This window comes from Pimephales promelas, chromosome 16 (assembly GCF_988280905.1).
Source record: "Pimephales promelas chromosome 16, fPimPro1.hap1.1, whole genome shotgun sequence".
NCBI lineage: Eukaryota > Metazoa > Chordata > Actinopteri > Cypriniformes > Leuciscidae > Pimephales > Pimephales promelas.
Window position 1 is genome coordinate 1415191 of NC_142784.1, and position 15003 is coordinate 1430193.

The 15003-nt window shown below is 41.0% G+C and overlaps 1 protein-coding gene across 2 annotated transcripts in view; it reads left to right on the plus strand.

The window, feature by feature from the left end:
- Positions 1-328: 328 nt before the first annotated feature.
- The window catches only part of LOC148971915 (uncharacterized), a 70343-nt gene continuing 55668 nt past the window's right edge, over positions 329-15003 (plus strand). For both annotated transcript variants that reach the window (XR_016146777.1, XM_089120858.1), the window contains exons 1-2: positions 329-439; positions 1686-1951. Coding sequence is in view for 1 of the 2 variants with exons in the window: in XM_089120858.1 (XP_088976984.1) it covers positions 1918-1951 (34 nt within the window). In the remaining variant the exon portion in view is untranslated. The remainder of the gene's footprint in view (positions 440-1685; positions 1952-15003) is intronic.

The following is a 15003-nucleotide window of genomic DNA, read 5'->3' on the forward strand; positions in this document are numbered from 1 at the left end:
AGCCTATCCTTTTAACTATTAACAGTTAATAGAAATGTCTTTTGTTAATAGGACAATTCATAATTCTTATCTTTTATAGCCAATTATTTAATTATGTATAAATATATAGTTTCATTTAAATCGTTTAAAAGTCTTTATAATAACGTTTTTTAAAACTTTAAAACATTCCAAAATATGGAAGTAGAGCAATGCCTTGCGGCGCTCGTCCTCACACTGCTCTGACGTCCCGCCCCCTAAACACATATCGCTAAACTGATTGGCTTTCTAACCTGTGAGAGGCTGTAGTTACATTTTGGTTGGTTGTGCGAAGCGGCAAAACTCCTCTGAGGGAAACTTAGAGATACGGTAAGCGACTGAGAAATCAACAGTTTCTGCTCAAGAATACGAGTCAAATCGCGTCAAATGTTGATTTGGGGACAGACGTTTACAATACTCTATGGTAATCGCGGGATAAGTGGCAAAGATAATCGTTAGTGTGTGTTCGTGTTTGTTTGTGTGAGAGAGAAAGGGGGTGTGTTTGTGTGTGTGCGAGATAGAGAGAGAAGCGACGAGTGTTTTAGTGTGAGATAGAGAGTGTTTGTTTGTTTGTTTGTGTGTGTGAGAGAGAAGAGAAGAGTGTTTGTGTGTGTGTGTGTGTGTGTGTGTGTGTGTGTGTGTGAGAGAGAGAGAGAGAGAGTGTGTGTGTGTGTGAGAGAGAGAGAGTGAGTGAGTGAGTGTGTGTGTGTGTGTGTGTGTTTGCAACCCTACATTATAGGGTCAAAATATCCCCACAAAGATGGCAATATCCAAAATCCTTGTCCTTAATTCTATTCTTTTTTGAAAATGTAAAAATGCAGAAAGTTTTATGTGCTTTATGAAGCACATGGTAATGCTCAGTATGGTTATTTAATGTACTTGCATTGTACTAAAATTGAAATAAAACTGAAATTCTTTTTCTATGGTCATATATGCGGCTGAAACAGGTAGCCTAGACTAGTGCATCCCAAATTTTTATATTACATTATAATCAATATGGCCTTTAGATTTTTTTTTAAATTTTTTTATTTTTTAAAATTTTTTTTGGAGAAGGTGGGGCAGTGTACTATCGGCCCCGGTGGTGCGGTCTAAACTTTTGTCTTTAATGGATTTTTTTTCCTTGCATTACATTTACTTTTTTTACTTTAAGTAGTTTTGAAACCAGTACTTGAGTAAAAAGCTTGAGTTGATACTTCAACTTCTAAAGAAGTTTTTTTAAACCCTAGTATCTATACTTTTACTTACTTTACTTTTGACACCTCTGATCATGTATCCTGACTCAAATATCATGTTTCTTACAGCAAACACTCAGAAAGTGAGATGATCTGCTGATGATCCTGAATGGCTTGTTGAATGAGTGTTGATAGTCTGAGGATCATCAATATTAACAGATGTGCTGAAAACACTCTTTATTTCATGACAATAGTTCCTGTTTTCTCCTCTTTTATTATGCTGATGTCTTCAGATCTCCTGTAAATTGAAACTTAACTCATGTCATTAGTGTGAACAGACTTGAGAGAATTTGTTGGTCACTATGTAGCCTGTTTATTTCTTTTCATGCTTTAAATTTTTTCTTATCATTAATTTTCTTTGGGAATAATTTACATTATTTTAATCTGTTGTCCATGAGCATAAAACAAACTCAATAACTTATTTTGATATTTTGGCAGATCACATCATCATTGAAGCTCCTCCCACTGTAATTCATCATCAGTGAAGCTCCTCCCACTGTAACTCGTCATCAGTGAAGTTCCTCCCACTGCAATTCTCTAATAAATGCTGTATATTCCCATCAGCTACAAGTGAAGACGAGCATCAGAACATCAGTAAGAGCTGAAATCTGTAAAGACTGAGTTTATTAAAGAGGACAGTGAGAACACGAGTGATCCAGAACCCTGCAGAATGAAACACACTGAAGATCCTGAAGAACAAAGAGGTTGGTGTTCGTTCGTTTGGTCGATCATTAATTTGTCCCAACCAGTGGGTAAAATTGACCATCTTGCTGAGTTAAATCTTACTCATGTGCTGGGTTATTTCCTGTCTCATTGCCTTATTAAAATTAGTAACAAATATTTGTTATATTACTAATGTAAAATAAATATTGTCTCTGTAATACAATATACCAGATAGGCCACCGTATATGTGATTTCAATCATTTATTTATATTTGTGTACATTTTTAATTACATCTCTTTATTATTTTTTGTATAAAATTATTACAATTACAATGTATACTCATTTTAAGGTAAAAAAACAACAACAACGGTTCATTAAGTAAGGTCTTTATACACCACTGAAAACATTATGTATATGATATTGCATTTCTGTTAACAGATCCTCCTAAATATTACACAATGCACCTTTAAAAGTCATTAAGCAAATCATTTGAACTCTTATACAATTATGATTTCATTTATTAAGTTGTGTTGATTTATTAAGAATAGCAACAAACATTTAAAATGCGACTAAATATCGACAAATGTTGACAGAGGATGACTCTTTTCCATTAATTTGATACACTGCTTTGTGTATTTAACATGAAAAACAAAATGGCGTGGCCTGGAACAAAGGCAACAGTCTGACATGTCCCCCTCGTCACATCCATGATGCTCCAGTCATTTTGTAAATATTCATCCACACCTGTTGATTACACACAATCACTTGCAATATAATTGACATGTAAGTTAAACTTTTTTTATATATTTTTTATTGCAAACATTACCAAATATGGCCAAATGTGAAAAACAAACAAAATGTCTATTTACACATCTAAATAGACATTGAGCAGTCTAAAATAGTCTGGGATTGAGGATAAGACAAAAACATGATTTGGAAAATGGATTCATGATGTACTCGCTCATTATAAACGTTTTGTAAATTTTGAACACAAAAAAGTTATGGACTGCAGCTTAATAAATTAACAAAAATCTAGTTTTAAAAAAATGCAATTTTATGTTGCAAACAGAGATTGCACCTTTAAATATTCTAAACCTAAATTACTTTCATAGTTATCAAGCATATCAAACGTCTACACTTATTGAAGTTGAAACACTAAAGCAAAACTTACAGGTTGCATGTGAAGGACCTCTGTGCCTCTGTGGTGGGTCTGAAGCCCTCTCCTCCTCTCCTGTAAGATGGATGGGGGAAGCAGAATTTGCTGGACCTTCAAAGTCAAAGTCCCCCTTTTAGCAGCTAAACAATATGAGCATAATAAATAAAGTTTGATTAACATTTAAATAGTATGCTGTAAATAACAATTCCTATTTCTAAAGTAGCATTTCTGACTTTTCTGCCCTGGTGTTTAAAATTAGCCTGGCTGCGCCCTCCTACGCACTTCCGCTCAATTTCATTTTACTTCAGTACTACGTCTGGGACCGCTCCATATCCTTAGGTTTCCAGAAACCAATTTTTTGTAGGACCAATCAGCGAATAGAGGGAGTGGCTGAGAAAGATGACGTTGATGTAGTGCGTCAGTTTGAGTGCAGTAATGGCAGCGGAGAAAGACGTGAGAAAAGCTATTCGGTCCGTTGTTGGAAAAGAAACTGCCGAATATACAGAATTTAAAGCAAGATTGTTATCGTCTCACCTCTTGTTGCACAACTGAGGACCAAGTGAAGGGGGCAGAAAGGTTGGAAGTTTGTGCTGGGCAGCTCGTGCACAATGACCGTGACATTTTGGACGGACAGTTTAGCCTGGTGTTCGCGGTGTTCGGAAGCCCCGAGTCCTGGCTGCTAAACTATTGTTGAAGATCCGCTCAGGAGTCATGTCAGTCGCTCATATTCCCAACTGTAAATTTACTGATTCTTGTGATGAATAGAACATTTTGAGCCCTTGTGCACTCGTGCAGGAGGTTGGTGTGTCAGTTTTACATGTTGTAAATCATACAAATTGGTTGTGATTTAAAAAATAATAATTGTCATAAATAAAAATGTGAAAAACCTTAGTTTGAAGATATTTGATTTTCAGTTTTAGATGGCAATGGTTGATTTGTTTTACAAAAATAAATAAATGCCACATAAAAATGTACAAACACATACTTTGAAGACCATAATTAAGGTAATTAAGAAACAATAAGACGTAATATGAAAAATTGTTGTTTATTACACATCTGCAGATAGATCATTCACTGTAGCTGCTACAGCATTTGTGGCAGATCAGAAACGACCACAGCGGCGTATTTGTAATGATTAGACACAGCTTCCACCATTGAATGAATATATCACTGTCCTTTGTGTCAAATATACATTTCGAATTAATAATTGTTCCTAGATTAACAAAACCTGCGGCGCTCGTTGACTGAAATCCTATTGTAAACATAATCCTCTGATCATTCGGACTTGTTTCCAGCCATTTCGGCGCGTGACATACGTCACTCACGACACCCCGTTAGCGATTGGCTATGGCAGATCGTGAGTGACTCTGGGCAGATCCAATAGATTTAAACTTTAATAGTGAACCCGCCTACAAGGAAGGAAACGTTTTTCAATGGAGCGGTTCCAGACTCTATGTGGAAATGAAATGAACTAGAGTCTGGTTGAACCAGGCTAGTTTAAAATGGCGCTGTTGTAAAAATAGCAAAAAACGATTATTTGGCCTTAAACATCGCACACAGTTGGTCCATGACCACTGCCTTAATACTAAATTATTCTTAGTAGGCCTACCTCAGGTCTTAACAACTTGTAATGGGTTCAGGTCGAGAACATGCATGAAATCGATTTATTTCTCCTAGCCTCAGTCGCCGTTTGTAAGATTGCACGTCATACAATTATTATTATTATGTTTTTTTTTTTTTTTTTGGAAAAACGATCCTAGTTCCGACATAAGCCGCTTTCCGACCGGAGGGACTTTTGCAGTTCCTAGAACCTATAAACCTTTTTTTCTCGTGTTCCGACCGGACTAAATTGGGGATTTTTTAGTTCCTCAGACCGTAGTTCCTATAACTCTTTCAGTACCTAGTCTAGAGTGAGGACTTTTTTAGTTCCCTTTCCCTAGGTCTACGTTGATTGGTTTAACTTATAAGTCATGCCCACTGTCAACACGGACGGAACTTGTAGCGCGCTGTCTTCCATACGCTGTGTTTTTGCAAAACAATACAACGAGGATTAAGACCATAGACAGTAAAAGAGATTAAGACAAACATAATGCATTCAACAAGCTAATTGCTAATGCTAGCTAAACTTACCTGTCGTTTTGTTTGCCTCCTGCGCTCTGCTCTTTTATCTTCTTCCATCATATTACTTAATGTCATATTACGCTGGAGCCTTCGTCTTCTGTGTTTCTCTGTACAGAACTCAAGCAGAATCTTTAAACGCCGCCGTTCGTTCTCCGTTATTAAGGTCCCGGCAAGGCAGAACAGGAACATTGCAATCGGTCTTTGTTTTTTTTAGTTTTTTTAGGTTTTTTTTTATTAAGAACAGACATTTATGTATACAGCAAAATTAATATACAATATATAAATTACAAAGTCTTTCATACTAGGGGGGTATTGTAAACTTATATAAAGATATTATAACATTTGCTTTTTGCTTCAAAGAAAATCGGAGTGAATCAATATAAAGCTCAATTTCTTTCCTAAATAAAATAAAATTAGGCTTTTTACAGGAGAATTTGCATTTATGAACATAAAATGTTTACATTAAAAGAATGAAATTTATTAAATAATTCCGATTGTGCTTAAATGCTGGTTTGTTGCTGTTGTATGTGGCCGCGCTACATCTAGTGATGACGCTATAAAGACCGTCGCCGTGCTTGCGTTACTCCTCCTACCAGTTCCTATGGCCACTTGGCCAGTGCGAACACTAGGGTTGGGTATCGTTTGAATTTGAACGATTCTGATTCCGATTCCGATTGCTTGTTTCGATTCCGGTTCCTAACGATTCTCAATTCCGATTCTTTTAAGAGGCAGGGTCAAAAAAGTTTAGCTAACCTTGCTAACCAACGGTCTTTCGGAAGGAAATAATCCTTTCTGAAGGAAATACTCCTTCTGTCACAAATGCTCCTTTTGTCACAAATTTTGCATTTTGCAGAGATTTCGTTATTTTTAGAAAAGTGAAGCCACACTTTGGACCGCCGACTCATGTTCGACTTGCGCGGTTATGCCAACACTTCCGGTAGACGCTTCTTCGTTGGTGTTGTTCAGCGGTTTCTTCTTCCGCTCGGCGGACTGTGAATATCGAAACTAGGAATCGAAATTTTAACTTTTGAACGATTCGGGGAAAAATGAAAAGTTAGTCCCGGTTCCAATCGATACTCGATTCTCGATACCCAACCCTAGCGAACACAAGCAGCAAAACCGAGTTTGGGGGAGAGTAGAACTGTTTAGAAGTGGACAGTTCCTATAACTACTTGGTCGGAAAGCGGCTATAGACATTACAGAAGAAACACGCAGACTGTGCTGGAACTTTCCAGCATTAAGAATTTCTTAAATGTGCCAGGAGACTTTCCACACACAACTCACTAGACTTTTTTTCCCGCAGTTTTTATGTGCGAGCCCTGGGGACTAAAACAGCTTACTGCGCGTGTACGGGTTCATTCAAAACGCTTTCCTCACTTTTAATTACCAAACGTCCACAATAAATTCAATATTTACGTGATGAAATTACAATTTAAACTGCATATTTCATTAAGGCTGCTGATATAGCTGGTTTACAACTAACGTGCCATTTATGTTAGATAATTGTTTGATTGGTCAAACATATTTAAAGTGTAAATTGCAGGTTAACCACCACTACCAATTAAGTCAAGTCAAGTCACATTTATTTATATAGCGCTTTTCACAATACAGATTGTATCAAAGCAGCTTCACAGTGATAACATAAAAGTAGTACAACACAGATCAATAATATTGTTAAATATTAAATATTAAATAACCCCAACTAAGCAAGCCAAAAGCAAGGCAACAGTGGCAAGGAACCAAAACTCCATTAGATTGGATGGAGAAAAAAACCTTGGGGGGAACCCAGGCTCAGTCGGTTTCTCCCAAGCAAAAAAAAGCGAGTAAGCGAAAAAAAAATACTATTGTTTCATACATTTAAAGTTGAAATGTTTATTTACCGCTAATTTGGACTGTTGCCGGGAGGGAATCGTCCCGCTCGCTCCGCCCTTTGTAATGGGCTCAATTTTATATTTCACCCAGATTGACAGAACAGGACAAATGGATACATTTATAGGTTTAAACAAAAGAAAAGCAAAGCAGAAATGTCACAGCCCAGAAGACCGACGGTCTTTTCTTTAAAAAAGAAAAATAATGACAGTCTCACTTTACTTCACTTTATATAAATAGCCTACTTGTTTTTCTAAAACATAAAAGAAAAGACCGTCTTTCTTGGCTTCACTTAACACGTGTTTTTCTAAAAACTTTTAAAAAAAAAAGTGTTCAGAGGAATGCGTTACCGGCATCAATTGTAGCCTATATTTATGTACATAGGTCTATGTTTGTTTAGTTTAATTGGGTTGGGGTGCCGTGGAAAAAATAAAACTACAAAGGGGTGCCCTGCTTTCAAAAAGTTTGGGAACCACTGATCTAACTAACTGACGTTAAAGGGTACCATAAAACGTCGGATGTTGACATGGTCAAAAGCGTCAGTTAGTTGACGTCTTGGGATGAGACTGTGTTACATTTACACTGAGAATAACTGTTATACGGTATAAAAATAAATAAAACTCCTGAGCAAATTAATCAGGCGTGAGAGAGGGGATGAAATTGCCAGAAATCATGGCCCAAAAGTAGGGGTGGAACGGTACATGTATTCGTATTGAACTGAAATGGTATGGGCGTCACGGTTCGGTGCATGCATTTACACTGAGAATAACTGTTATACGATATAAAAATAAATAAAACTTCAGAGCAAATTGATTAATGTAATTCGGAACTACTGTTAGAAACGCGGGTTCTTTAGGGATCTGTAGCTCCGCCTATGTAGTTTTTTGACTAAAAACAAAACACAATGCCGTGCTAGCCTAAACACAGAGATGCTTAGTTCTCTGGTGACAAGAAAAGTCATGATTGCCTCCAAAGGCAGCATTTGTTACTAAGATACTTTCACTGACGAACTACTTAAAAAAGCCAAATCTGCAACCTTTAAAAAGTTAAACGATGCAAAAGTTTAAACTAGGCATGGAAAATTATAAATTTTGTTGTTTGCTTTTAGCAAACTGATATTGATAACTACTGGTTTTGCACATTTATTTAATTTTTTGATTTATTTATTTACAAAGAATGTCCTCAGTTTACATATTTCTGACAAGATTTTCAAACAAAGACGACAAGACTGCGGAGGGAGGCGATCGCGTTGCTCCATTATGAGCGCGCAAGTCGTGCGCCTACAGTTGAAATCGAACTTGAGCACGCAAAAGACGTGAGCAGCCTTTTAACGGCTATATCATGCTGACTCAATAGATTGTGTTTTCTTAATGTTTTCGTTTTTATTTGTACTCTTGACGCATTTGGAAAATAGCCTAAATAATGCAACAAAACGAAAATAAACCTATACGCGGTCCTACAGCCTATTATTAGGATTGTTTTTAAGTTATTTGGGTTTTTTGTGTGTTGTTTTAAAACGCCTTGATCGTCAGGATGAAAGTTAACCCATAGCTTTGAAAGTAAAGAAGAATATAAAGCCTGTTGTAACAAAGTTCAGGGAAGAAGGAGGCAAGAACCGGATAATAATAATAAAATTAAAGCTGCAAGCAGCGATGGGCGGGCCCTCGCACCTGTAGCGCGTCGGGGTGTGAGGCGGCCGCATTGCAAATTCTGGAGCTCAGCCGGTGCGGCTGTGAATTTGCTACGCTTCATTAAAGGTCACTTCCTGTTGCCAGCAGGTGGCGCTATGACTGTGGGTGAATGTCGGCATGTAGATTTATTCAGGGCGGGACTCTTGTCAAATGTGTTAAATTTCGTGCAGATCTGGGCATTTACAGCCAAGTTACTACAACTTCCTGTTTCATGGCGAATCATCGACGCCACGGACACGCCCATCGACGAAAATGCACAGATAGCACAACTTTACATCGTCAATGCCTTTAGAAGGTACAGCAGAAATTTGAAGTTGATCCGACTAAATCCCTAGGAGGAGTTCGTTAAAGTACGGAGTGTGTAAATCGTCCCAAAATGGCCTCCAAATTCAAAATGGCGGACATCCTGTCAAGTTTAGGGCATCGCTCCAAGAGGCTTTTTTGTGCGTCTGGTCATAGTAGATGTACCACAGAAGTTTTGTACATGTTGGTCAAACAAGCGGCGTGGGCTGCTTCGTTTAAGGTCACTTCCTGTTGCCAGCAGGTGGCGCTATGACTGTGGGTGAATGTCAGCATGTAGATTTGTTCAGGGTGGGACTCTTGTCAAATGTGTAAAATTTGGTGCAGATCTGGGCATTTACAGCCAAGTTACTACAACTTCCTGTTTCATGGCGAATCATCGACGCCACGGACACGCCCATCGACGAAAACGCGCAGATAGCACAACTTTACATCGTCAATGCCTTTAGAAGGCACTGCAGAAATTTGAAGTCGATCCGACTAAATCCCTAGGAGGAGTTCGTTAAAGTACGGAGTGTGTAAATCGTCCAAAAATGGCCGCCAAATTCAAAATGGCGGACTTCCTGTCGAGTTTAGGGTATGGGTTCTTGAGGCTTTTTTGTGCGTCTTGATATGATACACGTCCCCACCAAATTTCGTGCATGTAGGTTGCACGTGGACGAGGGGCTAATTTTTTCCAATTTTCAAGGTGGCGCTAGCGTGCCATTTTGCCACGCCCATCCGCGAAACCCACAAAATACAAAATTTTTCACCAGTCCTGACATGCGTGCCAAATTTGGTGAGTTTTTGAGCATGTTGCGGCCCTGAAAATGGCGCTTACTTTGCAGAAAAAAGAAAAAAAATTAAAGCTGCAAGCAGCGATGGGCGGGCCCTCGCACCTGTAGCGCGTTGGGGTGTGAGGCGGCCGCGTTGCATATTCTGCGGCTCAGCCGGTGCGCCTGTGAATTTGGTTCGCTGCTTCGTTAAAGGTCACTTTCTGTTGCCAGCAGGTGGCGCTATGACTTAGGGTGAATGTGGGCATGTAGATTTGTTCAGGGCGGAACTCTTGTCAAATGTGTCAAATTTCATTCAGATCTGGGTATTTACAGCCAAGTTACTACAACTTCCTGTTTCATGGCGAATCATCGACGCCACTGACATGCCCATCGATGAAAACGCGCAGAGCGCACAACTTTACATCGTCAATGCTTTTAGAGGGCACAGCATAAATTTGAAGTCGATCCGACTAAATCCCTAGGAGGAGTTCGTTAAAGTACGGAGTGTTTAAATCGTCCCAAAATGGGCGCCAAATTCAAAATGGCGGACTTCCTGTCGAGTTTAGGGTATGGGTTATTGAGGCTTTTTTGTACGTCTGGTCATGGTAGATGTACCACAGAAATTTCGTACATGTCGGTCAAACAAGCGGCGGGGGTTACTTCGTTAAAGGTCACTTCCTGTTGCCAGCAGGTGGCGCTATGACTGTGGGTGAATGTCGGCATGTAGATTTGTTCAGGGCGGGACTCTTGTCAAATGTGTAAAATTTCCTGCAAATCTGGGCATTTATAGCCAAGTTACTACAACTTCCTGTTTCATGGCGAAACATCGACGCCACGGACACGCCCATCGACGAAAACGCGCAGATAGCACAACTTTACATCGTCAATGCCTTTAGAAGGCACAGCAGAAATTTGAAGTGGATCCGACTAAATCCCTAGGAGGAGTTAGTTAAAGTACGTAATGAGTAAAGCATCCAAAAATGGCGGTAAAATTAGAAATGGCCGACTTCCTGTCGAGTTTAGGGCATCGCTCCAAGAGACTTTTCTGTGCGTCTGGACATGGTAGATGTACCACAGAAATTTCCTACATGTCGGTCAAACATGCAACGGGGGCTGCTTCGTTAAAAGTCACTTCCTCTTGCCACTAGGTGGCGCTATGAATGTGGGTGAATGTCGGCATATAGATTTGTTCAGGGCGGGACTCTTGTCAAATGTGTAAAATTTGGTGCAAATCTGGGCATTTACAGCCAAGTTACTACAACTTCCTGTTTCATGGCGAATCATCGACGCCACGGACACGCCCATCGACGAAAACGCGCAGATAGCACAACTTTACATCGTCAATGCCTTTAGAAGGTACAGCAGAAATTTGAAGTTGATCCGACTAAATCCCTAGGAGGAGTTCGTTAAAGTACGGAGTGTGTAAATCGTCCCAAATCGGTCGCCAAATTCAAAATGGCGGACTTCCTGTCGAGTTTAGGGTATGGGTTCTTGAGGCTTTTTTGTGCGTCTGGTCATGGTAGATGTAGCACAGAAATTTCGTACATGTCGGTCAAACAAGCGGCGGGGGCTGCTTCGTTAAAGGTCACTTCCTGTTGCCAGCAGGTGGCGCTATGACTGTGGGTGAATGTCGGCATGTAGATTTGTTCAGGGCGTGACTCTTGTCAAATGTGTAAAATTTCGTGCAGATCTGGGCATTTACAGCCAAGTTAGTACAACTTCCTGTTTCATGGCGAATCTTCGACGCCACGGACACGCCCATCGACGAAAACGCGCAGATAGCACAACTTTACATCGTCAATGCCTTTAGAAGGTACAGCAGAAATTTGAAGTTGATCCGACTAAATCCCTAGGAGGAGTTCGTTAAAGTACGGAGTGTGTAAATCGTCCAAAAATGGCCGCCAAATTCAAAATGGCGGACCTCCTGTCGAGTTTAGGGTATGGGTTCTTGAGGCTTTTTTGTGCGTCTTGATATGATACACGTCCCCACCAAATTTCGTGCATGTAGGTTGAACGTGGACGAGAGGCTAATTTTTTCCAATTTTCTAGGTGGCGCTAGCGTGCCATTTTGCCCCGCCCATCTGCGAAACCCACAAAATACGAAATTTTTCACCAGTCCTGACATGCGTGCCAAATTTGGTGAGTTTTTGAGCATGTTGCGGCCCCGAAAATGGCACTTACTTTGCTGAAAAAAAAAAAAAAAAAAAATTAAAGCTGCAAGCAGCGATGGGCGGGCCCTCGCACCTGTAGCACGTCGGGGTCTGAGGCGGCCGCGTTTCATTTTCTGCAGCTTAGCCAGTGCGGCTGTGCATTTGCCACACTGCTTCGTTAAAGGCCACTTCCTGTTGCCAGCAGGTGGCGCTATGACTGTGGGTGAATGTCGGCATGTAGATTTGATCAGGGCGAGACTCTTGTCAAATGTGTTAAATTTCGTGCAGATCTGGGCATTTACAGCCAAGTTACTACAACTTCCTGTTTTATGGCGAATCATCGACGCCACGGACACGCCCATCGACGAAAACGCGCAGATAGCACAACTTTTCATCGTCAATGCCTTTAGAAGGCACAGCAGAAATTTGAAGGCGATCCGACAAAATCCCTAGGAGGAGTTAGTTAAAGTACGTAATGAGTAAATCATCCAAAAATGGCGGTAAAATTAGAAATGGCTGACTTCCTGTTGAGTTTAGGGCATCGCTCCAAGAGACTTTTCTGTGCGTCTGGACATGGTAGATGTACCACAGAAATTTCGTACATGTCGGTCAAACATGCGACGGGGGCTGCTTCGTTAAATGTCACTTCCTCTTGCCACTAGGTGGCGCTATGAATATGGGTGAATGTCGGCATGTAGATTTGTTCAGGGCAGGACTCTTGTCAAATGTGTAAAATTTCGTGTAGATCTGGGCATTTACAGCCAAGTTACTACAACTTCCTGTTTCATGGCGAATCATCGACGCCACGGACACGCCCATCGACGAAAACGCGCAGATAGCACAACTTTACATCGTCAATGCCTTTAGAAGGTACAGCAGAAATTTGAAGTTGATCCGACTAAATCCCTAGGAGGAGTTCGTTAAAGTACGGAGTGTGTAAATCGTCCCAAATCGGTCGCCGAATTCAAAATGGCGGACTTCCTGTCGAGTTTAGGGTATGGGTTCTTGAGGCTTTTTGTGCGTCTGGTCATGGTAGATGTACCACAGAAATTTCGTACATGTCGGTCAAACAAGCGGCGGGGGCTGCTTCGTTAAAGGTCACTTCCTGTTGCCAGCAGGTGGCGCTATGACTGTGGGTGAATGTCGGCATGTAGATTTGTTTAGGGCGTGACTCTTGTCTAATGTGTAAAATTTCGTGCAGATCTGGGCATTTACAGCCAAGTTACTACAACTTCCTGTTTCATGGCGAATCTTCGACGCCACGGACACGCCCATCGACGAAAACGCGCAGATAGCACAACTTTACATCGTCAATGCCTTTAGAAGGCACAGCAGAAATTTGAAGTCGATCCGACTAAATCCCTAGGAGGAGGAGTTAAAGTACGGAGTCTGTAAATCGTCCAAAAATGGCCGCCAAATTCAAAATGGCGGACCTCCTGTCGAGTTTAGGGTATGGGTTCTTGAGGCTTTTTTGTGCGTCTTGATATGATACACGTCCCCACCAAATTTCGTGCATGTAGGTTGAACGTGGACGAGGGGCTAATTTTTTCCAATTTTCTAGGTGGCGCTAGCGTGCCATTTTGCCCCGCCCATCTGCGAAACCCACAAAATACGAAATTTTTCACCAGTCCTGACATGCGTGCAAAATTTGGTGAGTTTTTGAGCATGTTGCGGCCCCGAAAATGGGACTTACTTTGCAGAAAAAAAAATAAATAAATAAATAAAAAAAAAATAATCCTAACAGTTTCAATAGGGTCCTCGCACTGTTAGTGCTCGGGCCCTAATTAAAGCTGCAAGCAGCGATGGGCAGGCCCTCGCACCTGTAGCACGTCGGGGTCTGAGGCAGCCGTGTTGCATTTTCTGCAGCTCAGCCAGTGCAGCTGTGCATTTGCTACGCTGCTTCGTTAAAGGTCACTTCCTGTTGCCAGTAGGTGGCGCTATGACTGTGGGTGAATGTCGGCATGTAGATTTGTTCAGGGCAGGACTCCTGTCAAATAAGTAAAATTTCATGCAGAACTGGGCATTTACAGCCAAGTTACTACAACTTCCTGTTTAATGGCGAATCATCAACTCCACGGACACACCCATCGACGAAAACGTGCAGATAGCACAACTTTACATCGTCAATGCCTTTAGAAGGTTCAGCAGAAATTTGAAGTTGATCCGACTAAATCCCTAGGAGGAGTTCGTTAAAGTACGGAGTGTGTAAATCGTCCCAAATCGGTCGCCAAATTCAAAATGGCGGACTTCCTGTCGAGTTTAGGGTATAGGTTCTTGAGGCTTTTTTGTACGTCTGGTCATGGTAGATGTACCACAGAAATTTCGTACATGTCGGTCAAACATATGGCGGGGGCTGCTACGTTAAAGGTCACTTCCTATTGCCAGCAGGTGGCGCTACGACTTAGGGTGAATGTCGGCATGTAGATTTGTTCAGGGCGGGACTCTTGTCAAATGTGTCAAATTTCGTGCAGATCTGGGCATTTACAGCCAAGTTACTACAACTTCCTGTTTCATGGCAAATCATCGACGCCACGGACACGCCCATCGATGAAAACGCGCAGAGAGCACAACTTTACATCGTCAATGCCTTTAGAAGGCACAGCAGAAATTTGAAGTCGATCCGACTAAATCCCTAGGAGGAGTTCGTTAAAGTACGGAGTGTGTAAATCGTCCAAAAATGGCCGCCAAATTCAAAATGGCGGACTTCCTGTCAAGTTTATGGTATGGGTTCTTGAGGCTTTTTTGTGCGTCTTGATATGATACACGTCCCCACCAAATTTCGTGCATGTAGGTTGGACGTGGACGAGGGGCTAATTTTTTCCAATTTTCTAGGTGGCGCTAGCGTGCCATTTTGCCACGCCCATCCGCGAAACCCACAAAATACGAAATTTTTCACCAGTCCTGACATGCGTGCCAAATTTGGTGAGTTTTTGAGCATGTTGCGGCCCCGAAAATGGCGCTTACTTTGCAGAAAAAAGGAAAAAGGAAAAAGAAAAAAGAAAAAAAATTAAAGCTGCAAGCAGCGATGGGCGGGCCCTCGCACCTGTAGCA